Source organism: Mizuhopecten yessoensis, unplaced genomic scaffold (assembly GCF_002113885.1).
Source record: "Mizuhopecten yessoensis strain PY_sf001 unplaced genomic scaffold, ASM211388v2 scaffold213, whole genome shotgun sequence".
Classification (NCBI taxonomy): domain Eukaryota; kingdom Metazoa; phylum Mollusca; class Bivalvia; order Pectinida; family Pectinidae; genus Mizuhopecten; species Mizuhopecten yessoensis.
In genome coordinates, this window is record NW_018403434.1 from 1,046,195 (window position 1) to 1,074,054 (window position 27,860).

The window sequence follows — 27,860 nt, forward strand, 5'->3', positions numbered from 1 at the left end:
ATAATTTTCCAGTTTGCTGCATATTATTTTCATCATCTTGAACATTATAAAGTTGTACAGCAAAATTGAACCTGCTACAATTAAAAATGGCGACACAATGACAATTTAAGTGATCAATCTAGTGTCAAAAGAGATGAAATTTTGGCCTTTTCTGAAGCGCAAGAAATATACATTAATACACATTTTCAAAATGGCCGCCAAATTGGTTTTTTTTTTAAATTCTTGTATTCTACAAACAACAGGTATCTAGTTTTTTGACATATTTTCAGATGCGTGTTTGCTAATAAACTTGATCATAATTTGTGCCTCCATGTGTGTAGTGTATGCATGCTTGCGTGTGTGTAAGCAGGATAAAGGATATGTTGTGTTTAATCGAAAAAAATGTAATGCCGAGTAGTCATGTCGTTAAGTGGTGTCGTAATGGTGTTGGGTTGAAACAGCATCGTGTTGAGTATTTATGTTATGATGTTGAGTATTCATGTTATGATGTTGAGTATTCATGTTATGATGTCGAGTATTCGTGTTATGATGTTAAGTATTCGTGTTATGATGTTGAGTATTCATGTTATGATGTCGAATATTCATGTTATGATGTTAAGTTTTCGTGTTATGATGTTGAGTATTCATGTTATGATGTTCAGTATTCATGTTATGATGTTGAGTATTCATGTTATGATTTCGAGTATTCGTGTTATGATGTTAAGTATTCGTGTTATGATGTTGAGTATTCATATTATGATGTTGAGTATTCGTGTTATGATGTTGAGTATTTATGTTATGATGTTGAGTATTCGTGTTATGATGTTGAGTATTTATGTTATGATGTTGAGTATTCATGTTATGATGTTGAGTAATCGTGTTATGATGTTGAGTATTCATGTTATGATGTCGAGTATTCATGTTATGATGTTGAGTATTCGTGTTTTGATGTCGAGTATTCGTGTTATGATGTGGAGTAGTCATGTTATGATGTTGAGTAATCGTGTTATGATGTTGAGTATTCATGTTATGATGTCGAATATTCATGTTATGATGTTAAGTTTTCGTGTTATGATGTTGAGTATTCATGTTATGATGTTGAGTATTCGAGTTATGATGTTGAGTATTCGTGTTATGATGTTGAGTATTCATGTTATGATGTTGAGTATTCATGTTATGATGTTGGGTATTCATGTTATGATGTTGAGTATTCGAGTTATGATGTTGAGTATTCGTGTTATGATGTTGAGTAGTCATGTTATGATGTTGAGTATTCGTGCTATGATGTTGAGTATTCATGTTATGATGTCGAATATTCATGTTATGATGTTAAGTTTTCGTGTTATGATGTTGAGTATTCCTGTTATGATGTTGAGTATTCATGTTATGATGTTGAGTATTCGTGTTATGATGTTGAGTATTCGTGTTATGATGTTAAGTATTCGTGTTAGGATGTTGAGTATTCGTGTTATGATGTTGAGTAGTCATGTTATGATGTTGAGTATTCGTGCTATGATGTTGAGTATTCATGTTATGATGTCGAGTATTCATGTTATGATGTTGAGTATTCATGCTTAGTTTTCTGTCTACTGATATTTACTTGGGATTCCCAGCCATGTCGTAATAAATGGAAGTGAAAAAGTAGAAAGAGTTGATTAAGCAGCACTTAACCAAAATACGAAACATATGAAACTGTCGTATTATGATTTTAAACCTTCATAAGCTAATTTTATTAAAACGAATTGGCAAAATAAATGGTCGGAAGGAAGAAACAATAAGTTATTTTCAGTTCAACCTAATGAAGGCTCATGTGCAAAAGGTAGAGCAGACCGCAGAGATGAAGCTGTCCTCTCGCGACTACGCATAGGCCGACTACATCACACATTGTTACATTTTACATAAGGAAGACCAACCTTGTTGTCATGCCTGTGATCAGCCATTAACAGTCAAACACTTAATGATTGAATGCGCTGATTTCAAACAAATACGTGACAGGTTTTATAATGTACACTCTATGAAACGTTCATTTGATACAGTTTCTGTGAAATTAATCAATAATTACTTACATTCAATTAATCTGTATAATAATATATGATATAATAGAAACATATCGATTGAGTTGGGATATTCCAGGAGACGTATTAATTGTTTGAGATATCTCAATTGTTTATAAGATATTTTATAGTTATAGTGAAACTAAAAACAAGAAACTTCCCGTTATTATTTAAAGAAGTATCGCATCAAGTTTATGACATATTTTCTAACGCATTTGATTTATCTCTTTTAGGTATTCAATGTTCAGTTGGCTTGCCACACATTTTGTAAAAAAGAAGTATTTATACATGCATGCTGAAAGTGTTTTATGTATCAGTTATATGTTTGATTATTGTAAATAAATACTTCATCTGAAATCTTTGTTTCTTTTGCATAACTGTATAAGCATATTACTTTTTAAGAATAGCCTACATAATCCCTTAGTTGACAGTTTCAAGCAAACGAATTGAAATAAATAATTCGATCAACTATTGAACTTAAAATATATAATAAACACGTTTGGACCAAATCTCTCATGATTTAAGGCAATTCTTTTTTTGTTAATCTTTCCTCACACCGACTCGATTTTTTTTAAAGTCGTACTCCCGTACCATTTTAAATATATATATATATTCTGAAGGACTACAAATTAATTCGATGCAGCCGTATTCATTTATTGTGAATTTATTATTGCGTTTGACAAAGTAAAATTTACGAAAATTCTAAAAAAGGTGGGTTCTCAAAAATACTTATTATGAATTTGTCTGAAAAACATGGAAAACCATGGTCATCATCAATATCGGAGAACATTTCTTTCCGTTTGTCAAACTACTTTATTCTTCTATAAATGGTACTTTCTGACACGCCCAATGATGTATTTGGGTATCTTGAATTGCGCAGGACCACACCCCGAACGTTTTGACGATGGTTGGTGGCGACTGTACCTGATGCATTCATTTGTAAGTCTTTGCCATATCATCTTTGCTTTTGATACCTAGCACATCCATCTCATGGTAGTCGAGTGGTAGGACGCCGGGCTCGTGACCGAAGGGTTGCGGGTTCGAGTCACGGCACGGCACTGTGTTGTATCTTTGAGCAAGATGAAATCACTCTACAACATAGCACGAATACTCAACATCATAGCATGAATACTCCACATGATGCTTTTTCAACTCAACGCCATTACGATCCCCCTAACGACATAACATGACTACTCGACATTACACTTTTTCGACTTAACACTATAGGATATTAAGGCAAGTACATGGCGATACCACTAGACACCATACCATTATTACTCAATGTTATATAGTTTCAACGCAACACCATGTTGAGTTGAAACTGATGTTGTTAACCGAACAGCATGTCATGTCAACCCAACATAAAAAACATGTCTACCCAGAATAATGACATGTCAACCGAACAACGGCATGTCCACCCAACATAATGATATGTCAACTGAACATAATGATATCCTAACCGGACATCATGATATGTCAACTCGACATAATGACATGCCAACCGAACATAATAACATTTCCACCCAACAACATGACATGTCAACCCTAACATAACAACATGTCCACCTAGCATAATGTCATGCTAACACAACATCTTGATATGTTAATCCAACATAACGATATGTCAACACAACATACTGTCATGTCCACTCAACATAATGACATGTCCACTCAACATAACGATATGTCAACACAACAGTATGTCATGTCCACTCAACATAATGACATGTCCACTCAACATAATGACATGTCCACTCAACATAATGACATGTCCTCTCAATATAACGATATGTCAACACAACATAATGACATGTCCACTCAACATAACGACATGTCCACTCAACATAACGACATGTCCACTCAACATAACGATATGTCAACACAACATAATGACATGTCCACTCAACATAATGACATGTCCACTCAACATAACGACATGTCCACCCAACATAACGACATGTCCTCTCAACATAACGACATGTCCACCCAACATAATGACATGTCCACTCAACATAACGACATGTCCACTCAACATAACGACATGTCTACTTAACATTATGACATGTCCACCCAACAAAATGATATGTTTAATCCAATATAATACAGACAATGAAAAAAGACAGTCGTGGCGCCACGTTCCATAGTTATAAATGTTCTTAATATCGTTGTGTGTGTAATATACATTTCCTCGTACATGAGAAGTTAAATACTATAGATAAAATATTTCTCCGCTTGTCGAAGAGACACTCATAAAACACTGAGTTTGGCAGTGTAATTATTTCGTCATTGATGTCATAATTTACTTTTAATTAACAAAATTGGTTTTGCAGTCAAATTGTTGCTTTACGTTTTTTCTATAAATACATGTATACCATTTAGAATACCTTTTCATGAATGCTCAACAAGAAATATATTGAGAATATTATCTCTGAAAAGCAATGTATGCTTCATAGGACAAAATAATCAATACACTTTTAAGCACATGTCTATTTCATAGCTTCTGTACATTGTAATTTTAATTAAATATTATTGAGTTTTAGCCACAGTTTGAAATAATTCATTCTACATAACGATTGTTTTTAGTCCAGATCATTAAATCATTATATGCTGGCATTGTATTTCTGATATAGGAAGACATTTAGTGACAACCTACTGGTAAACAAATAATAATGAGTTCATGAGTATATCAATTAATAGGAAGGTCTATAGTTACAACGACAGCGTATCAAGAATGCCGACAATACTGAATAAGCAAAGTGTCCATTATTTTTAGACAATCCTTCCCTAATTAATTTTTACAACATAACAAACAAGACAGGTCCATTAAACAAAGTTGTTTCTTACACGATCACTGCGTAAGTTCAACAGGTTAAAACCAAATGCTATTTATAATGAAGAGGGCGTAGGTAGTATAAGGACTTATTATTGTCATAATCGAGTTACCACAGCATCCCAGAACATTGTGTATTCCATCATCCTTTTTGGCAGTAAAAGCACGGAGAATAACATAACGTTTACAATAGTGGTATAACATGTATAATACAAATCTATTTCGTACAATTTCAAAAATCAGTTCAATTTCAAGATCTTTCAACAGCCCTGGAAAAAAGCAACATTATACAACATATGCTCCCTTTACACGTGCTACTCTGCTTAACGTTCATTATTAAGGGGTTAATACATTATTCGTTGTTGGTATTATATGTATTTAAGTGAGGTAGTACTATAAAGTCGGCATCTGATCCGCGCTAACCTCTTCGTCTCCATCACACATACACATATACACGTATATTACACACTTGGGTGCACTTTCCTAACTGACCTGAGCTATTAATAGGATGCTTAACTAAATAATACTTGACATGTTCGTAGGTGGTCTCAAAGCGGTTCACAAATTATTTTCCGTGGTTATAGGGCAACCAGTCAATATCTTTCTTTCCCTGGGGAGCTCTGCCCAACCACGTACTCATTTACAGCTGAGTAGACTGGAACAAGTGGAGCTACCGCGCCTACATGTTGACTTGTATGCTATAACACCTGATAAAACTAAACGTGGCGTGTCTTACATGTTGCGCTGTATGTTATAAAACGTGTGTTATTTGCGATGATGCATCATCATACATTACACATACAAAGAACGTCCTTAAACTACCTTAGCTGGCAATATAAACCGTATCAAACAGCCAACCGTTATGTGCGATAAAACGTGTTGTGCTATATGTTGGTAAATATAATGTGACCGGATGGAGTGTCCTGCTGGGTGTCTTCGGCAGTATGTTTCAGTGAGGTAGCACTATAAAGTCGGCATCAGTTCCGCGTTATCACAAGGAGACAAACACGAACATATCGCAGCCTCCCAAAACACACACGCATACACTATACACATGCATCTCGCACACAGGGGAGGCCGTCCATAAATTATCATAGCTGTGAATAGGACGTTAAACAAGCCTAAACCAAACCAAACCAAAGTTTGTTCAATGACAAAATAATGCGTTATATATCCGGCTATATTTCTATTATTCTATTATTTTTCGTTTGTACGGATTAAGTTATTTTTATTTGGAGTTCTAATTTTAACGATTTTTTGTGCTAACCATTTTTGCGTGAAAAAAGAAAGAATTAATTACGCTTCTATCGCACCATCATTTACAATGGCCACTAGACCTGCATCCTTTACTTCAGCATACGTGCATGAACATTTACAATGGTCACTAGACCTGCATCCTTTACTTCAGCATACGAGCATGAACATTTACAATGGCCACTAGACCTGCATCCTTTACTTCAGCATACGAGCATGCACATTAACAATGGCCACGAGACCTGCATCCTCAAACTTCAGCATACGAGAATGCACATTTACAATGGTCACTAGACCTACATCCCCTACTGCAGCATACAGGCATCACAATTTACAATGGCCACTAGACCTGCATCCTCTACTTAAGCATACGAGAATGCACATTTACAATGGTCACTAGACCTACATCCCATACTGCAGCATACAGGCATCAAAATTTACAATGGCCACTAGACCTGCATCCTTTACTTCAGCATACAAGCATGAACATTTACAATGGGCACTAGACCTACATCCCCTACTGCAGCATACAGGCATCAAAATTTACAATGGCCACTAGACCTACATCCTCTATTTCAGCATACAAGCATGAACATTTACAATGGCCACTAGACCTACATCCTCTATTTCAGCATACAAGCATGAACATTTACAATGGTCACTAGACCTACATCCCCTACTGCAGCATACAGGCATCAAAATTTACAATGGCCACTAGACCTGCATCCTCTACTTCAGCATACGAGAATGCACATTTACAATGGTCACTAGACCTGCATCTCCTACTTCAGGATACAAGCATGACCAAAATGAAATGTCATATTTCTCTCTACTTAAAATTTCTTTTTTTCCTATTGCATTCCTGGACAATATCTAACGTTTGGCCGTTGCGTTGAACGTTCGTCCAGGTGATAAAGACAATGGGTTTTGTCAATGATGTGTGAAATATGTATGCATAATCATCTTGCTTGTTGTGCTGTAGTTCTTGTTCACGATAAGGAATCTTTTGTTTTTTCGTAATTACTCACGCTTGACGACGGCGAATGGGGGACAAATAATCAGTATTCCCTCCAACAGGGGCGTTAAATGTTGTATTACTGGCTTTGTTATACAAATCTCGCTGTGTTTTTTTTTTTTTATCTGAATTTGATTAAATAGAAATCCAGTTATTGAATTGAATTAATATCATTAAAATACTCAATATAAATTAACAAATACATCTGATCGTTTTCGGCAACAGCGGCAAACAGCAGCTAACAATAAAATAGCTTCCTTATCTTTGTTCTTATTATATACACGAACCCGGAGATTTGTTATAGCTTTTGTTACTTAAACGCCAGCAAGTGCTTGTGAGATACGTTTGCTTATTGCAATCTATGTTTTACATAAACATGACGTCATTAATGTTTTATATTATAACTCATTAAACAACTGTTACAACGACTAGTGAGTGGGTTAGCAATAGTGGCTGCTACTAAGCAAGCCGAAAAGCCCGCAGGTGAATATGTTTATTGTAATTACTAGATATAGAAGACTCCAACGCAAAGATAGATTAGAAACCAATCACATGTTTATGACTGGAAGGATTATAAAGAAACAGATAACCTTTGCAACATTTAATTTTTTGTTTTCAATCATTTTCAGTATCGCTTGGAAGTGTGTTTGATAACCAAGGTCAAGAGTTCATTGTTGCCTTTATGGAAAACACTGACGATATGCAAAATCTCGAATTGTTTGTAGCAACCATAGTTGATCGCCTTGTCAATGTCACAGTGAGCACTCCAAAATATTCTGGAAATGCATACCTTAACCAGCATTTTCAAATTTCCAGAGGAAATACCACAATGGTTTCTATAGACGTAGAACTACGAATGAAGGGAACATCTCTGTCTCCCAAAGGAATTCTTATACAGGCTACAGACGAAGTCATCGTCTATGGAGTAAACCGACAACACAATACCAACGATGCCTTTCTTGGCCTTCCTGTAGACGTTTTAGGAAATGAATATTATGCAGTGTCATATCTCCCAACAGTTAAATTGAGGACTCCTCCTCAATATGCCCAGTTAATGGTGGTAGCTACCGTTGACGGAACACAAGTTGAGATCACCTTTCCAGATAGCAACGATTTTGACCACGTAAGTTTCGACGGGAAAGATTATTATGGAGGACAAACATTGACTGTTACTTTGAATCGGTGTGTCGCACTGCAGCTCCAGACTGAGGGGTATTATGACTTGACCGGGGCATATCTTAAATCGGACAAACCTGTCGCATTTTTCAGTGGAAATGTTAGAGCAGTTGTTGGGGCGGCCGGTAGTAGTGACCATTTAGTAGAGCAGCTGATATCTACAGACAGGTGGGGCAAACGGTTCGTGATCGTTCCTATACCAGAACGAGCTGTTGGAGACTTCTTCAAGGTTATAGGAAACACGGACGCTACTGAAGTTGACTTTACATGCATCAGTAGTACCTCTATGATTACATCTGATAAAATCCTCTTGGCCAAAGCAGGAAGCTATCAACTTGTAGAAATGAACCCGAAATCATACTGTTATATAGTCGCCAACAACAGCATCTTTATTGGTTATTTCGTGAAGAGTCAATATAATAGGGATAATCATGATCCAGCCTTAATTTTGATTCCTCCAATAGAACAATACGCAGCAGAATATGTATTCGCAACTCCTAAGAAAACGGTCGGGAGCTATGAAAATTTCTTTTTGTTTGTGGTGAAGGACAAAGATAAAGCCGGTCTTCGCCTTGATGAGGAGCCTTTCCCCTCAACAATCGATTACGTTAGCATACCAAACAGCTCCCTTGTTGCAGGCTATATGGTAGTCGAGGATGGATTCCACAAATTCAATCATATATCACCGATATCTGTGTTTGGTGGGATCATGTATGGCCGTTATACGTATGAGACATACGGCTTACCAGTGGGGCTGCGAATGGCAAAAATAAATAAGGTAAATTGTGTTGACGCTGGTGTGTTTTGTAATTCATGCGTGTCTTCATTATGGGGATTGTTGTTGTGTTTGTTGTTTTATTTATTTGTTTAATTATTTTCTATCTGAAAGCACACCAGCAAACCTTGTCTGCGGCACACATAAACACATGAACGCTTACACAACACACATGGAGGCACGTCCTTAAATGACCGTAGCTGTTAATAGGACGTTAAATCAAATAAAACCAAGCCAAACCAAATCTGAAAGGATATCCCTTGAACAGTATGCTGTTTTTTTATTTCGATATTCCATTTTTCTTTTTCCTGCCTTTTTCAAGTCACATACATAGTGCTTCTACAACATAGTCTGAAATAAATGGAACGGGCCAAAGATTGTTGTCATAATTCAATAGAAAGGATAATTAACAGAACACATCAACACAACACTGTGATGCGCTGAATCAACCATCATCCTCTTCCCACGATCTTTATCTACAACATCATGTTTAAAACAATTGTGTGTTTTATTTGAATCCGATAATCTCTGTGTTATTTATCAAACATCCAGGTTATCGGGGTATCTTTCGTGAATTATTTAAAGGAAATGAGCTATCAATGAGCTGATCTTAATGATTTAGTACATATGTATAATTCTGTTACATTATAGGTGTCTGTGCCCATTTCGCCAATAACAAAGTTTGGAACTGATGAGTAGAAATCAATTGTTTACTCAGTAAACCCTGAATCAATGGCTGTTATCCCAGCTAGAGAAAGCCCGCGGGACGAGTTCTTGCCCGTCTCCCATACATGATACATATATTACACATTCTTTTTTTTCAAAACGCAAAGATCAGCCTCAATGCACACCAATCCATGAATCATTTACATAAACACACCTGTTTATAGACCTCATCAACATTCAGCCAACAAGATAAAATTTAATATATCTATTTATATTTTTATTTTGACGTTTTTCTCTCTTATCGCTTCGTTTGTTTGATGTCATTCATTTAACATGTCTGTTGGAAATAAAAAATTGTATAACCGACGACTGACTTATCGCATGGAAAATATAGGCGAAGCAAATGATGCAAGATATTGAGTTACTCGGTGACCTAACAACTTTTTAAATGAACATGATATCTTATTATCCCCCGCTTTCACCAAATGTGGGTTTGTCTGTCTGTCTGTCTGTCTGTCACGCTTCGTTTCCGTGCAATAACTACAACAAATGTTAACCGTTTCTCTTCAAACTTGGTACCAGGGTTAACAGTCTTAAGGGCTCGATCAAGTTTGATGACCACTTTCAGCGGACCCCATCTGGCGGAGTTATGGCCCCATGATCAAGGAAAAACGTCATTATCTTCCGTTTCTGTTCATTAACTCTCTGCAGTTTCCGCTTAATAACTCTAGCAAATATTAGATAAGGCTTTTTTCTTCGAGTTTCAAGCTATACATTATGTCTCTAGAGCACGATACTCACATGTTTAAACCTAACCTCAATAATGTTTACCTACAATATGTCCTGAAAGCGGGGGATATAAATTCCACGAATTTGCTTGTTCATATTTGCCTGACGTCTGATTGTGATAGCATAGAAACATGCTTGTTTATAACAATGATGTAATGGTTGGTTGCAATGTATGTTATATTATGTATACTATTTACCTGTTCTATATTATTACTTAGTTTAATATTTTCCATCGCGTGCTCATCGAATAAATGAAACTAACATCCCCGTCGGAATTACCGGTTATAACACGTATTATCACGAGGATGGGGGCTATCGTATTCAGTAGATAACGCGCTCGCCTTTCACCAAGGCTGCTGGGGTTCGATTCCCCGATCGGATGTGAAAAGTTATGGGTTCACTTTCCCGACCACATGGATTATCTACGGGTACTCTGGTTTCTTCCCACATAAAGAATCCCGGCGCGCTAACAACGGGCCAACAAGAGTGATTGATATAAGTTATCATAACTTGTTTCATGATCGTTGTAAAATATTCACCGCACTCAATTTGTTTATATTCAGCGTTTTATTTATTCTTATATAAAGCTGACCGGATTCATATTTTTGCATTTCGACTGTTTCATTGAGTTTGCTGTAACACAAGAGGTCTTTTATTTCCTGAAGAGTTCGAAATGCTCTGTAATATGTTATCGGTCAAAACGTTTCTGTAACATGATCGGGGTCACCGAAATGTTGGTACTAAAACAGGTGTTCCGTCCCATATTCGAGGTATCGGGACTGTGTGGTCATGTACTCTAACTCACGGGATTTTTTTGTTCTGTTCTATAGGTCATGCCTTTTTTTGTTGGTATTTCATACTAATACAAAAAGTAAACTTAAAGGTCTGTAACATAAGAACTGGTTCTTCTGTATACTTATATTGCGTGGACGGCAATGTCGACACGTTTATCGAATGCACATCCGGTTTTTTAGTATTGATTTTGGCATATTTTGACTAAGATAAAAAATAAGTATCCCAGACGGGACAAACAAAGTCCTTAAAATGGTTAACGTTCAGCATCAAGGGTAGCGGCAACAACTGATGTACCTGTTGTCAGTATCATGTGACCGGGTGAAGTACTTTGCTAGGTGCTTTAGACATGGTATTTGGTTAAGGTAGCACTCAAAATTCAGCACCAGAACATCAGCTTACCTTACCCCAAACACACAATCAAGCACGCATACATAATACACATAGAGGGATATCATGCAATTACTTGAGTTGTTAATAGGACGTTGTTACGGCACGATTTCTCACCCGGACACGATTTCTCACCCGGACACGATTTCTCACCCGGGTGAGAAATTGTGCAATCTATATGGGCATAGGCGACACGATTTCTCACCCAAGCTCTTTATCTCAATCGGGGTGTTGTCAACAGTATATATCGATTGTTTATACGGCGCCAAAAAGACGTGGATCATAGGATCGTGACGTCACAGATGAATTGGCCCCGCCTACTTCCGGAGACGTGGAGACGTTAGTCATGGGAGAGCCACGTCACGTAGTCATATGAGTAATAGACTGTCACACAGTTAATACGTTGACGTTTGATAATCCTGACGAAATTACAAAATGATGACGTCAGAGAACGGCCATGTCATTGCGTGGAAGGGGCCACGTAGTCCTATGAGTCAAAGACTATCACACAGGTAATACGTTGACGTTTGATAATCCTGACGAAATTACAAACTGAATGATGACTTTAGAGAAAGGTCGTCATTGCAAGAGTGGGGAATCATCGTGAACGGATCATTGGTCCGTGAGATCCCTGTGGTTCCGGTCATTAGATCATTGGGTTCGCATGCAATAAAATGGATCTGCCTTTTTTTATGAAATATTTTGGACAACATGCACAAACAAATCAATTCAGTTAAATGATAATTAATATGTCTTTAATGAAGAATGTTTTTTGTATTCATTATTTATCTCTGTTAGGATTTTAAATCAAATCGAAAGATGTATTTCGAGATAATACAGTATACGGTCTACTCGAGGCGTACATCCTTTGTGCAAAGATTACACCGTGGCGTTCCGGCGGTCTTGAAGCCTTTCGATTCACAATTTAATTAGCAACTTGTGTCACACAGTTAATGTGTGTCAAAATTGAAAACAGAATATGACTGTACATGTACATCTCTCCACATTACTTCCAAACCACAATTCTTCCAAATTATTGATTAAATGTGACTTTTAATGGATGTATCACTTCTTACACTTAACATGAAACTGTATTTGAGCACAGAATCTGAATTTTTTAAGTAACAATTACCTTGACCTTAAAAACTTTAAAAAACTCTTTTGCACATCTGCATATCACAGTGTATCCCTATGTCAAATGTAAAATATCTGTCCGAACTAAGGACAGGACCTCAACCTTAAGCATTTTTTAAATCCCTATTGCACTTGTACATATCACATTGTATAACCATGTCAAATTTCAAAAAGGTTAGACTTTCGGATTCCGAGGTAAGGGCCATACAACTTAACCTGCGTCTTCAATATGTTGCTGCAAGTAGGTCTGAGGTTACGCAGCTGGGCTTCAACCTTCACGACCGAATCGTTATTTATTTAAAGACAGCACATCTTTGTTATGTATGAAAATGATATTAAGGAACTGACAAGGTTTCTTTTAACCTGTCCTGGAAATTTCCTTAATTCATTTAGTTTTATATGAAATGGGAATACCAGCAGTCTGTTGGAAATACCGTCGATCAGGAAATTGAAGTATTCTCACGATTTCATCCTCATTTACATTTCATCTTGGTTACTGACATCTATCCCCCCTCAATATATATAAAACGAAGGTCGAAATTGGTTAACAACGATATGTTTATATCGCCATTCGCCTTTTATTAGGAAATGGGAGCTCGTTCTATAAGAATAAAGATATGTTGTGGTCTTAAATATCCGGTCATCCATTTCTGGATATACATTATCATACACTGATTCTTTGACCAGTAGTACGAATTTGATAGTATCCTATGTATTATCACAAAACAGCACAGCGTTTGTTGAGAAATGAAATTTATATCTTCCGTATTACTGTCCATTGAATATACAAAATACCCTTCGATCAATTATTTTACACATTATTTTGTATGCACGCATTTACTGGAATAAGCTAGGATTCAACTTCTAGGATACCGGTACTCAACCTCAAGGTCACTAATGTAGATGAATTTTGGTGAAGAGTGGAGAATGATATGACTTAAACGAACACCTGTCTCAATATTAATAAGTTAAGGGGTTTAGGCTGTTGATACTAAATTACTTAACTAGCCTTGTTTTCTCTAGAGAGCTTTCGTGTCAATTTTGTAGTCTTAAGGTAAAATTCTACATATTTAAAATAAAAGAATTCGAGGTTTTTTTTCGCATCCTTGTTATGTCTGAAAATGAAAGATTTTGAATAAAGATGTATCACATATTTCTTTCGTTTTTACATCTGTAATGTGTGTAACAGGTCACGTCAATTTATTTCAATATACATAATTCATAACTCAATAGTCATTGTTAATAGTTGTATATATTGCAATGTACTAATCACACGTTTCCGTTCATTGTGCAGCATTATACATAAATGAACATGTGTAGGAGTATATACACGAGTGCATAAAACTAATTATAACATGACATGATTGAAGTAATAGATATCTAGCGAGGACTGAAGACTCAGATAGAAAATAAACAGGACGTAAATAAGATAAGAAAAACAGGAAAACCCACTTCAGCAGAATCTAAAATCACATCCCCTAAAAGGAAACACGGAGTGTGTCTGATTGACTGCGTTATTTCAATCGGCACACTTGTGTACTACATTGAAATGATATAACATCACGCATCTGACCGTTACCAATGACTTCGGATGTTTAAAATATATAATATATGTAGTAAATTACATACAAATTAATATTTATTGTTTGTATTGTTTGGAAATATACAGATATTGCCTACATAATAAGTACATCGGACATTATGTGGTAGTTATATTTGATGTAATGGTCAAACTTTCCATTGTAATAGTTATATTTGATGTAATGGTCAAACTTTCCATTGAAATAGTCATATTTGATGTAATGGTCAAACTTTCCATTGTTATGGTTATATTTGATGTAATGCTCAAACTTTCCATTGTTATAGTTATATTTGATGTAATGGTCAAACTTTCCATTGTAATAGTTATATTTGATGTAATGGTCAAACTTTCCATTGTAATAGTTCTATTTAAGGTAATGGTCATCCTTTCCATTGTTATAGTTATATTTAAGGTAACGGTCATCCTTTCAATTGTTATAGTTATATTTGATGTAGTGGTCAAACTTTCCATTGTAATAGTTATGTTTGATGTAATGGTCAAACTTTCCATTGTAATAGTTCTATTTAAGGTAATGGGTCAAACTTTCCATTGTTATAGTTATATTTGATGTAGTGGTCAAACTTTCCATTGTAATAGTTATATTTGATGTAATGGTTAAACTTTCCATTGTAATAGTCATATTTGACGTAATGGTCAAACTTTCCATTGTTATAGTTATATTTGATGTAATGGTCAAACATTCCATTGTAATAGTTATATTTGATGTAGTGGTCAAACTTTCCATTGTAATAGTTATGTATGATGTAATGGTCAAACTTTCCATTGTTATAGTTATATTTGATGTAATGGTCAAACTTTCCATTGTAATAATTATATTTGATGTAATGGTCAAACTTTCCATTTTTATAGTTATATTTGATGTAATGGTCAAACTTTCCATTGTAATAGTCATTGTTGATGTAATGTTCAAACTTTCCATTGTAATAGTCATATTTGATGTAATGGTCAAACTTTCCATTGTTATAGTTATATTTGAGGTGATGGTCAAACTTTCCATTGTAATAGTTATATTTGGTGTAGTGGTCACACGTTTTAATTTGATGGTTTCGTTTTGTCAAATGTTGACGCTTTCCAACGTGAGTGTTTCATTTGGTGATGTTTTAGACCAGAATATTAGATTTGTATGTAATTTTACATATAATACTTTTCATGAATTTGCGATTTATACTGGTCCGACGATACCATGTTATTGAATGTTACGAAGTGTAAAACTTACTAGGAGGTTGAAATGGTCGGAAGGTAATGGTTTGGTGCCGCAGATGGTCAGTTTGAGATCCAGACAACCCACGAGATCATACATTATCTTCATACAAAATTTGGATTTTTATCTTACTTATGTCAATGAGCATTTGTGTTTTATTATTTAAGGGTGCCTATTTCCAAATCCAAACTCGTGCATATTTGTTTAAATGAAAAAGTTTTGATTCCAATCAATGCTTCTAATAAATGTGTCATTGAATTGGGCAGACTTGTTCCACATGGTTACTCTTGATTAACATGACAAACGAAAGCAATGAAATAGGCATAGAATTGTTCTATATTTCACCATCATAGCCTGTGGTATTTTCACGATGATTCCCTACCCATGCAATGACAAGGCCTTTCTCTGACGTCATCATTCCGTTTGTAATTTCGTCAGGATTATCAAACGTCAACATATTAACTTATGACAGTCTATGACTCATAGGACTACGTGGCTCTCCCATGACTCACGTCTCCACGTCTCCGGAAGTAGGCGGATCCAATTCACCTTCTGTGACGTCACGATCCTACGATCAACGTTCTTTTGGCGCCGTATAAACAATCGCTCTATATTACTATTGTCTGATGTTTTACATCCAGGGTGTTTGATCTTTTCGAATAATTTTCTTTTACAACAATAACAAAACGGTTTCTTTACTTTTTAAAATTATCTTTTCTCTGTTAAGAAACTGCAATCCATACATCATTTAATTTGGAAGAAATGTTTGCTATATGAATTACAAAAGCATCAATAGTGAAGCGATAACTCCTTACTGATTACACACGCATTCAGAGAGGAACAAAAAAGCGCGATGAATTTTCACTTTACCTCGGATAAACAACGGATAAACGCTTAGCTCTGAGAATGTCCTGTAGGAACATATGCATAATGTATATTACTACGAATCCGAAATAAGCCTGGACAATCTACTTATCAACGTATAATGAGGAATATAAGCTATTGATTAGATGGGAATACCGAATTGATAACAACACGAAGTCAAAGGAAGGGTGTCTATAAGGCCCTTTTTTGGGCCCCGGTATATTCGGATTTTCACCTCCTTATTTTGTTCAAAGATGTCCTATTGTATGACATGCGGAAAAACTAGTGGTAAAACTTTGACCGAAAGTGGGTTTCTGGGAGTACCAAAAGGGGTATGGTAAATCACAAATATAGTTTGCTGTTTTCAAAATGAGCTTAAAAACAAAAATAATACCATTTCTGATTTTGAAAACATGTATAAATTACTTTTCAATTGAAAATGACCGAAAATACCCCCCTGACGTAATCCTTCGTTTTATATAAACAATCTTTAATTGACAATTGAATTTCTGTCATTTTTCATCCGTTACATAGGCTTGTCTAATTTATACATGTTTTCAAAATCAGAAATGGTATTATTTTTGTTTTTGAACTCATTTTGAAAACAACAAACTATATTTGTGATTTACCATACCCCTTTTGGTACTCCCAGAAACCCACTTTCGGTCAAAGTTTTACCACTAGTTTTTCCGCATGTCATACAATAATAGGACATCTTTGAACAAAATGAGGAGGTGAATATCCGAATATACCGGGGCCAAAAAAGGGCCTTATAGACACCCTTCCTTTATGAGGGGACAGGCTCCTATGTAATTTTAACATAGCTGGAAATAGTCCCTTTATAAAACAGCCTTACATGTAGTATACCACAATCGCCCAAAATCATGAGACCGGATAATATGCCTACTCCTTACACGATTTCTCACACGGGTGAGAAATCGTGTCGGGGGGAGAAATCGTGCCGTAACAGACGTTCAACAATGTAAAACCATAACTGACATTTCTTAAAGTTTTAACCTAAAGCGTAATGTTTGCTTTCACAGGCGTGTAACGTAACAGTAGACGAGATCGGAGACGGACTAGACAACGACTGTGACGGCCTGATAGACGAGGAGCTATGTACTGGTACCTATGCTGGGCAAGGTCTGTATTATTTAGCATTACATGGAAATCACGTGAAACCGTTCACTCTCTTCAATGGGTAATTTTGAGTGAAATTTGAAGCATCTATAAGAGTTCAAACGCACAGAAAACTGTTATGAACCCTTGTTATTGTTTCACAATGACGTCATATCAAAACGGATGATACGAATCTACATTAAACGCTCCTAAAATAACATATGACTTATGTTAGAAATACCGTAAATGATATAGATCTCGTCTAAGGATGACCATATTTGAGAAAAACAGATTCTTGGGAACATTTGTTGATGTTTTGTAGTTGTATGGCCAGATTGTGCATTTTTTTAGATATTGATGGTTACCTATATGGAAATAGTGTTTAATGTATAGGAAAGAGTTAATGGTTCAGAGGGCCCGATTATGATGGTGAGTGTGAAATGTTATGCAGTAGGAATTAACGACTAAGTTATGACTTATGACTACAAAACGCATCTACCAATCCGTCTGTTTTCTTAGGAACTTGAGTAGTAGCTCGAAATCGAATTTGATTTGATTAATGATAGATGAACGCAAGAAACACGCATGTGATATTAGAACAGACTTTACTCTGTATTTGTTCCCAATTTGGTTTTTACATGTTTATACATTACAGACGAAGATGGGGACGATAAAGTGGACGAGGACTGTGCACAGGCATTGTTCGGTTTGTCTGTTTCTTTTATAGGCATAAACATCTGTTTGTCTTATTTTCACTATATGTTCATCATTCTTGACAAAACAATGTAATAACAACATGATAGCCAAAGTCTATGACTCGTAGGGTCGTAAGATTACGTGAAATAAGTAAGAAGACAAATACACCAACATACCCTGTCTTCGACACACGCATACACAACACACATGGAGGTACGTCCTTACATTACCTTAGCTGTTAATAGGACGTTAAACAAAATGAAACCAACCCAACTGATAGTCCCCAATACATAGAACATACACGTTGTATTACACCTGTGTTTAGTACCATCCACACACAGTATAATACCCTTGTCATCCATTTTGTATAACCTATATTATAAAACCATCTTATCATTGTACTCCTTCATAACTAAACATACATTGTATACCACCCCAATGCTATAACTAGATACTTTCTTGTATTAAGTTTGCGTCTTTTGCCAATTTTGTATTACTTCTATTTTTACCACCAACCTATAGTGTATAACCCCTATGTGTAGAACCACTGATACGTTTGTATTACCCCCATGTGTACAACCATCATCACATTGTGTATTACTCCTGTCAGAAGAACCACCAACAAACGTGTATTACACCTGAATGTAGAACCACCAATATACGTGTATAACTCCTGTCAGAAGAACCACCAACATACGTGTATAACTCCTGTCAGAAGAACCACCAACATACGTGTATTACTCCTGTCAGAAGAACCACCAACATACGTGTATTACTCCTGTCAGAAGAACCACCAACATACGTGTATTACCCCTATGTGTACAACCCTTATCGCATGATGCTTTACCCCTGTGTGTAAACCCCCTTTTTACTACCTCTTTTATAGAGTTTAATATAAATAGTACTAGTCCTATGTGTACAACCACCAACACATTTGTATTACCCTCGTGTGTAGAACCAACAACACATTTGTATTACCCCCGGGTGTAGAACCACCAACACATTTGTATTACCCCCGTGTGTTGAACCACAAACACATTTGTATTACCCCCGTGTGTAGAACCACCACGACATTGTCTGTTAGCCCTGTGTGTAGAACCATCAACACAGTATGAACATCCTTAGAGTGTATAACCTCCTCACTTTACTACCCCTGTGTATAGAACCAATAACACATTTGTATTACCCCTGTATGTAGAACCACAAATACATTGTCTGTTACCCCCGTGTGTAGAACCACCAACACATTGTGAATTACCCCTGTATTTAGAACCACCAACACATTTTTTGTTACCCCCGTGTGTAGAACCACCAACACATTTTATTACTCCCGTGTGTAGAACCACCAACACATTGTCTGATACCCCCGTGAGTAGAACCACCAACACATTGTATGTTACCCTCGTGTGTAGAACCACCGACATATTGTCTGTTACCCCGTGTGTAGAACCACCAACACAGTGTGTACATCCTAAGAGTGTACAACCACTTCACTTTAGTACCCCTGTGTATAGAACCAATAACACACATTGTCTGTTACCCCCGTGTGTAGAATCACCAACACATTTGTATTACCCACGAGTGTAGAACAACCAACATATTTGTATTACCCCTGTATGTAGAACCACCAACACATTGTCTGTTACTCCGTGTGTAGAACCACCAACACATTGTGAATTACCCCTGTATTTAGAACCACCAACACATTTTCTGTTACCCCCGTGTGTAGAACCACCAACACATTTTATTACTCCCGTGTGTAGAACCACCAACACATTGTCTGATACCCCCGTGAGTAGAACCACCAACACATTGTATGTTACCCTCGTGTGTAGAACCACCGACATATTGTCTGTTACCCCCGTGTGTAGAACCACCAACATATTGTGTACATCCTAAGAGTGTACAACCACTTCACTTTAGTACCCCTGTGTATAGAACCAATAACACACATTGTCTGTTACCCCCGAGTGTAGAACAACCAACATATTTGTATTACCCCTGTATGTAGAACCACCAACACATTGTCTGTTACCCCGTGTGTAGAACCACCAACACATTGTCTGTTACCCCCGTGTGTAGAACAACCAACACATTATGTACATCCTAAAAGGGTACAACCACCTCATTTTACTACCCCTGTGTATAGAACTAATAACACATTTTCTGTAACCCACGTGTGTAGAATCACCAACACATTTGTATTACCCCCGTGTGTAGAACAACCAACACATTTGTATTACCCCTCTATGTAGAACAACCAATACATTGTCTATTACCCCCGTGTGTAGAACCACGCACACATTGTCTGTAACCCCCGTGTGTAGAACCACAAACACATTTGTATAACCCCCGTGTGTAGAACCACCAACACATTTGTATAACCCCCGTGTGTAGAACCAATAACACATTTGTATTACCCTCGTGTGTAGAGCCACCAGCACATTTGTATTACCCCCGTGTGTAGAACCACCAACACATTTGTATTGCCACCGTGTGTAGAATCACCACGACAGTGTCTGTTAGTCCTGTGTGTAGAACCACCAACACAGTATGTACATCCTTAGAGTGTATAACCTCCTCACTTTACTACCCCTGTGTATAGAACCACCAACACATTTGTATAACTCCCGTGTGTAGAGCCACCAGCACATTTGTATTACCCCCGTGTGTAGGACCACCAACACATTTGTATTGCCACCGTGGGTAGAACCACCACGACAGTGTCTGGTAGCCCTGTGTGTAGAACCACCAACACATTTTTATTGCCACCGTGTGTAGAACCACCAACACAGTATGTACATCCTTAGACCGTGTGTTGAACCACAAACACATTTGTATAACCCCCGTGGGTAGAACCACCAACACATTTGTATAACCCCCGTGTGTAGAACCACCACGACATTGTCTGTTAGCCCTGTGTGTAGAACCACCAACACAGTGTCTGTTACCCCGTGTGTAGAACCACCAACACATTTGTTGTATAACCTCCTCACTTTACTACCCCTGTGTTTAGAACCAATAACACAATGTGAATAACCCCTGTATGTAGAACCACGAATACATTATGAATTACCCCTGTATGTAGATGTAGAACCAGCAACACATTGTCTGATACCCCTGTATGTAGAACCATCAACACATTATCTGTTACCCCGTGTGAAGAACCACCAACACATTTTACTTCCCCGTGTGTAGAACCACCAACTTATTACTCCCGTGTGTAGAACCACCAACACATTGTCTGATACCCCCGTGAGTAGAACCACCAACACATTGTATGTTACCCTCGTGTGTAGAACCACCGACATATTGTCTGTTACCCCCGTGTGTAGAACCACCAGCATATTGTGTACATCCTAAGAGTGTACAACCACTTCACTTTAGTACCCCTGTGTATAGAACCAATAACACACATTGTCTGTTACCCCCGAGTGTAGAACAACCAACATATTTGTATTACCCCTGTATGTAGAACCACCAACACATTGTAACACATTTGTATTACCCCCGTGTGTAGAACCACCAACACATTTGTATTACCCCTGTATGTAGAACCACCATTACATTGTCTGTCACCCCCGTGTGTAGAACCACCAACACATGTGTAGTACCCCTGTGTATAGAACCAATAACACATTTGTATTACCCTCGTGTGTAGAGCCACCAGCACATTTGTATTACCCCGTGTGTAGAACCACCAACACATTTGTATTACCCCTGTATGTAGAACCACCATTACATTGTCTGTTACCCCCGTGTGTAGAACCACCAACACATGTGTAGTACCCCTGTGTATAGAACCAATAACACATTTGTATTACCCCCGTGTTTAGAACCACCAACACATTTTCTGTTACCCCCGTGTGTAGAACCACCAACACATTTTATTACTCCCGTGTGTAGAACCACCAACACATTGTCTGATACCCCCGTGAGTAGAACCACCAACACATTGTATGTTACCCTCGTGTGTAGAACCACCGACATATTGTCTGTTACCCCCGTGTGTAGAACCACCAGCATATTGTGTACATCCTAAGAGTGTACAACCACTTCACTTTAGTACCCCTGTGTATAGAACCAATAACACACATTGTCTGTTACCCCCGAGTGTAGAACAACCAACATATTTGTATTACCCCTGTATGTAGAACCACCAACACATTGTCTGTTACCCCGTGTGTAGAACCACCAACACATTGTCTGTTACCCCCGTGTGTAGAACAACCAACACATTATGTACATCCTAAAAGGGTACAACCACCTCATTTTACTACCCCTGTGTATAGAACTAATAACACATTTTCTGTAACCCACGTGTGTAGAATCACCAACACATTTGTATTACCCCCGTGTGTAGAACAACCAACACATTTGTATTACCCCTCTATGTAGAACAACCAATACATTGTCTATTACCCCCGTGTGTAGAACCACGCACACATTGTCTGTAACCCCCGTGTGTAGAACCACAAACACATTTGTATAACCCCCGTGTGTAGAACCACCAACACATTTGTATAACCCCCGTGTGTAGAACCAATAACACATTTGTATTACCCTCGTGTGTAGAGCCACCAGCACATTTGTATTACCCCTCTATGCAGAACAACCAACACATTTGTATTGCCACCGTGTGTAGAATCACCACGACAGTGTCTGTTAGCCCTGTGTGTAGAACCACCAACACAGTATGTACATCCTTAGAGTGTATAACCTCCTCACTTTACTACCCCTGTGTATAGAACCACCAACACATTTGTATAACCCCCGTGTGTAAAGCCACCAGCACATTTGTATTACCCCCGTGTGTAGAACCACCAACACATTTGTATAACCCCCGTGTGTAAAGCCACCCGCACATTTGTATTACCCCGTGTGTAGAACCAATAACACACATTGTCTGTTACCCCCGAGTGTAGAACCACCAACACATCTGTATAACCCCCGTGTGTAGAACCACGCACACATTGTCTGTAACCCCCGTGTGTAGAACCACAAACACATTTGTATAACCCCCGTGTGTAGAACCACAAACACATTTGTATAACCCCCGTGTTTAAAGCCACCAGCACATTTGTATTCCCCCGTGTGTAGAACCAATAACACACATTGTCTGTTACCCCCGTGTGTAGAACCACCACGACAGTGTCTGTTAGCCCTGTGTTTAGAACCAATAACACAATGTGAATAACCCCTGTATGTAGAACCACCAATACATTGTGAATTACCCCTGTATGTAGATGTAGAACCAGCAACACATTGTCTGATCCCCCTGTATGTAGAACCATCAACACATTATCTGTTAACCCGTGTGAAGAACCACCAACACATTTTACTTCCCCGTGTGTAGAACCACCAACACATTGTCTGTTACCCCCGTGTGTAGAACCACCAACACATTTGTATTGCCACCGTGTGTAGAACCACCACGACAGTGTCTGCTAGCCCTGTGTGTAGAACCACCAACCCAGTATGTACATCCTTAGAGTGTATAACCACCTCACTTTACTACCCCTGTGTTTAGAACCAATAACACAATGTGAATAACCCCTGTATGTAGAACCACCATTACATTGTCTGTTACCCCCGTGTGTAGAACCACCAACACATTTGTAGTACCCCTGTGTATAGAACCAATAACACATTTGTATTACCCCCGTGTTTAGAACCATCAACACATTTGTATTTCCCCCTTGTGTAGAACAATGAAAAATCTAATCCATTGTTACACTGTATTTAGCAAAATCTAAGTCTTTTTACATCCAATATAGAAATAACCGGATAAATCAATAAACAAACATTGGAAAAGATGACTGCATAAAATATTGCAATATAAACATATACGTGTTTGTTTTTCACAAAGCCTAAGTAGAGCGCTGGCTCGAAATGATATGTCGAACGCTCGAGATATTTAATGTAGAAAATAATATTGTGCATGTCAAAAATGTGTTGCGTACAATTCTATTTTGTTCCCCTTAATAAAGAGGACCAACCTTAAAGTCATACATGTGATCAGCCATTTACAGTCAAACATTTTATGATTGAATGCGCTGATTTAAAAAAAAAAGCCACATATTCCTGAATGTATCGTGTATGAAAAGTGTATTTGATACAGTTTCTGTTCCAGCAATATGTGATTATTTACACTCAATTGATCTTTATAATAAAATCTGATCGATTTTACAACTATTTCGTTCCCTGGTGATATATGTTTATATTTGTACTCTTTTTTAACGTTTTTATTTCTAGTTTGTTGTACTCATTTTTGTGAATGTCTATTTTAAAGTTTTGTTTGGCTCGCATTGTCGGTGGGTCGTGAAGCGATACAAAAACAAAACAAAACAAAGCCTTTAATCATCATCAGATAAACGACCTGTACTACAAACAATAAAGCTCTGAACGTTCCATCTCGAAATTCGTACTGCATCAGCAGATATTCCTCGCGACCAATTGGCTTCGGTATTGACTGTGATGAACTATTCGACTATCATTGTTTCTGTTTATTTTGGTTAACATCCTATTAACAACTAATGTCATTTAAAGATATTAGGATATACAGTTGGACTTCATCTCACTCTGTGTTTTTCGGTATTTCGCCTTTTTATCTATTTTGAATAATATACTTTAGTGTGTACTTTTCATTTATGAATGTCTTCATGGTTCATCCAAATATGCAATTGTCTCTTCATCTTAAACTACCCCGCAAGATAATGGTAAATATAGTCAATCTCTAATGTTCAAATACAGGCACGAAAGAGGATAACGCAAGCAACGACTGGGCTGAATGGAGTACTTGGGGAGACTGCATTCAGACGCGGAACCGCACGTGTACAGGGGGCAGCTACTGCTCTGGTCCCAACTCTGAATCACTTTCCTGTGAAAAAGCGGAGCCTGGTAAGATAATGTCGATGAAATAATCAAGAAAAAAAATGTCAAATGAAATGTATGATCGGGAGATAATGGGAGAGTCCGAGTATTCATCAATATGTCTTGTTAAACAGAAAATCGAATATTTAAGTTGTAAAACTAGTTAATTTCTTTATGTTCGTTTTAATTTTCTCACATAATTCTTTAGAAATGACATTATACCGAAATAAGCAGAAATCCCGTATGTGTATTACTGATATTGATGTATGCTTAGCGAAATATTCACAACTTACAAATATGTTACATTTATAGCGGTCAGCACTTCCACAACGTCTACCGAGGTCATTCAGGTTGACTTAGACAAGCTAACGAAGGAACTGGAGAAAACACTGCGACTGGACAGGAAGAGCACATCTAAGTACAAACGTAGTCTTCATAGTGCGTCTGACGACAGGACGAGTTGTGCAGTTATTGGGTACGTCTTTATCAGTATCCTGGCAGCTCTTACGGCAGCCTTCCTATTAGCAGACCTGGGCACGTATTACCATCAAATCCAGCAACCGCATGCAGGAAAAGTCTGAAACGCAGGCGAAAAGTCTGAGACAACAGTTAAAACTTAATTTAGACAGTCCAATACCGCTCCTTTGTGAGAACGTTGTCAACATATCGTTATTACCATCGGTACACATGTGTTACTAAGTTATTCGCTGATGACACATCATTACATGTATATGCTTTGATTAACAATGATTCTATTCAGGTAGCTATCCAACTTAACTAAGACCTTGGAAATATTTCAAACTGGGCAGAGAAATGGGGAATACTATTTAATCATAACAAAATTGAATCATTAATAGTCATTAAAAAACCACAATGCAACTATTTCTCATCCAAACCTTATTTTCAATAACACTATCATAAGTAATATCATGAGTAATAAGTAATGTAAAACAACATAAACATTTAGGTCTTTTATTTAATTACTTAGCTGGCTGGAGAGACCATATTAATTACATTTATGAACAAGAGGTCCAGAGGGCCTGTATCGCTCACCTGAATATGTTTAAAATAATTGGTATGAAGTAAAATTGAGTCCCGTTGGCCCAAGGATGGTCCAGACTAAACAAGCATACTGAGTATTGCTAAAGCAATACATGTCCCCTACCGGCCCCAGCTCGCTATTACACTGTAATGATTCATAAAAATGGTGCCTTTGGGGTTCATTTGGGGAAATGAAAACTATGCAATAAGCTTGTAACTGATTTTAATTTAATAATAATACAAGAAATTGTTATGTTAGTATTATGATAGAGGAATTATATAAAATAAACTGATTGTATAAAATCACTTAATCCCTATGGTAGAAGAAGGATTTTAAAGAATTTGCTCTATTTACCCTATTGGGCCCTGCCCTTCAGCCTCCAGGGGGGCCAGACCCACCATTTATACAAAATTTGTTCCCCTGTTTCCATGAATGATCCACACCAAATATGGAACAAATCCTTTCATTCCTTCAGAAGAAGAAGGATTTTAAAGAATTTGGTATATTTCCCCTATTGAGCCCCGCCCCTCAGGCCCCAGGGGGGTCACACCCACCATTCATACAAACATGGTTCCCTTTTATCCAAGAATGATCCACACCAAATATGGACCAAATCCTTCATTCCTACAGAAGAAGAACGATTTTAAAGAATTTGCTATATTTCCCCTATTAAGCCCCGCCCCTCAGCCTCCCGGAGGACCAGACCCACCATTTATACAAAAAAATCCCCTTTCTCCAAGGATGCTTCTGACCAAATATGGAACAAATCCTGTCATTCCTACAGAATAAGAAGGATTTAAAGAATTTGCTATATTTCCCCTATTTGGTACCGCACCTCAGCCACCTCGGGGGCCAGACTAACCATTTATATAAAAGTAAGCCCCCTTTGGCCTAAGGATGCTCCAGACCAAATCTATTGGGCCGTTCAGGACAAGTAGCGTTTTAAAGGAAAAGTTGACGGACGAACGACGGACGCTGCGCCATGGCATAAGCTCACTTGCCCTTCGGGCAGGTGAGATAAAAGATAATAAGTTAAGTTTTGTTTTGTATATTTTGTACATCCTGCCAGTGGGACCGTTGGACGTCAGTGTGATAAATGGGGACGAGGCCGTGACCTATGTCTACCATGTACCATGCTGGCCATCTGTGGTTTCACGAACGGACGGGGACAGAGACTGACTAGGGAACAGAGACTGACTAGGGAACAGACTTACTACATTGGGGATATAATGATAATGGCTTCGCGATCCACGTGGTGACCCAGAATCAACTTGCCAATTATATCTCCACTTAGAGAACTCCCATAACGCATATATGACTAAAATAACTTAAATTAACAAGGCACTTCGTGGGAGCTCTGGTCGATGACTTTTGTCCTAGATGTAGAAAAAACTTTTAAATCATTTCACAATAAATATATCATAATATTCATTGTTTATACCATAGGAGAGGACTTTATAATTAGAAATACAAATATATCCAATTGCCTTCAGTGTGTTTCAAGATGAACTGCCATATTGGTAATTCACATTTTCAATTATCGCGTGTGGTACCGACTGCAGTGCATTGTACTACTAAAGAATCTACTAACAAAGAATTATCACATCC

General features: G+C 37.5%; 1 protein-coding gene across 1 annotated transcript; it reads left to right on the plus strand.

Annotated features, from left to right (window-relative positions):
- The first annotated feature begins 7,961 nt into the window (after nt 1-7,961).
- LOC110464615 (IgGFc-binding protein-like) lies at nt 7,962-26,204 on the plus strand. The gene is made up of 5 exons (XM_021519967.1): nt 7,962-9,086; nt 17,566-17,665; nt 18,297-18,347; nt 25,091-25,237; nt 25,523-26,204. Exons 1-5 carry the CDS (start codon nt 7,962-7,964, stop codon nt 25,789-25,791), a joined length of 1,692 nt encoding a protein of 563 aa, XP_021375642.1. The 3' UTR covers nt 25,792-26,204.
- Nucleotides 26,205-27,860: the final 1,656 nt, after the last annotated feature.

Bases quoted from the DNA above. Each gene is read 5' to 3' on its own strand.
- LOC110464615 (XM_021519967.1), top strand. From the start codon at position 7,962: ATGGTTTCTATAGACGTAGAACTACGAATGAAGGGAACATCTCTGTCT. The intron at 9,087-17,565 runs GTAAATTGTGTT...TTGCTTTCACAG, and splicing joins GAATGGCAAAAATAAATAAG to GCGTGTAACGTAACAGTAGA. The intron at 18,348-25,090 runs GTTTGTCTGTTT...GTTCAAATACAG, and splicing joins CTGTGCACAGGCATTGTTCG to GCACGAAAGAGGATAACGCA.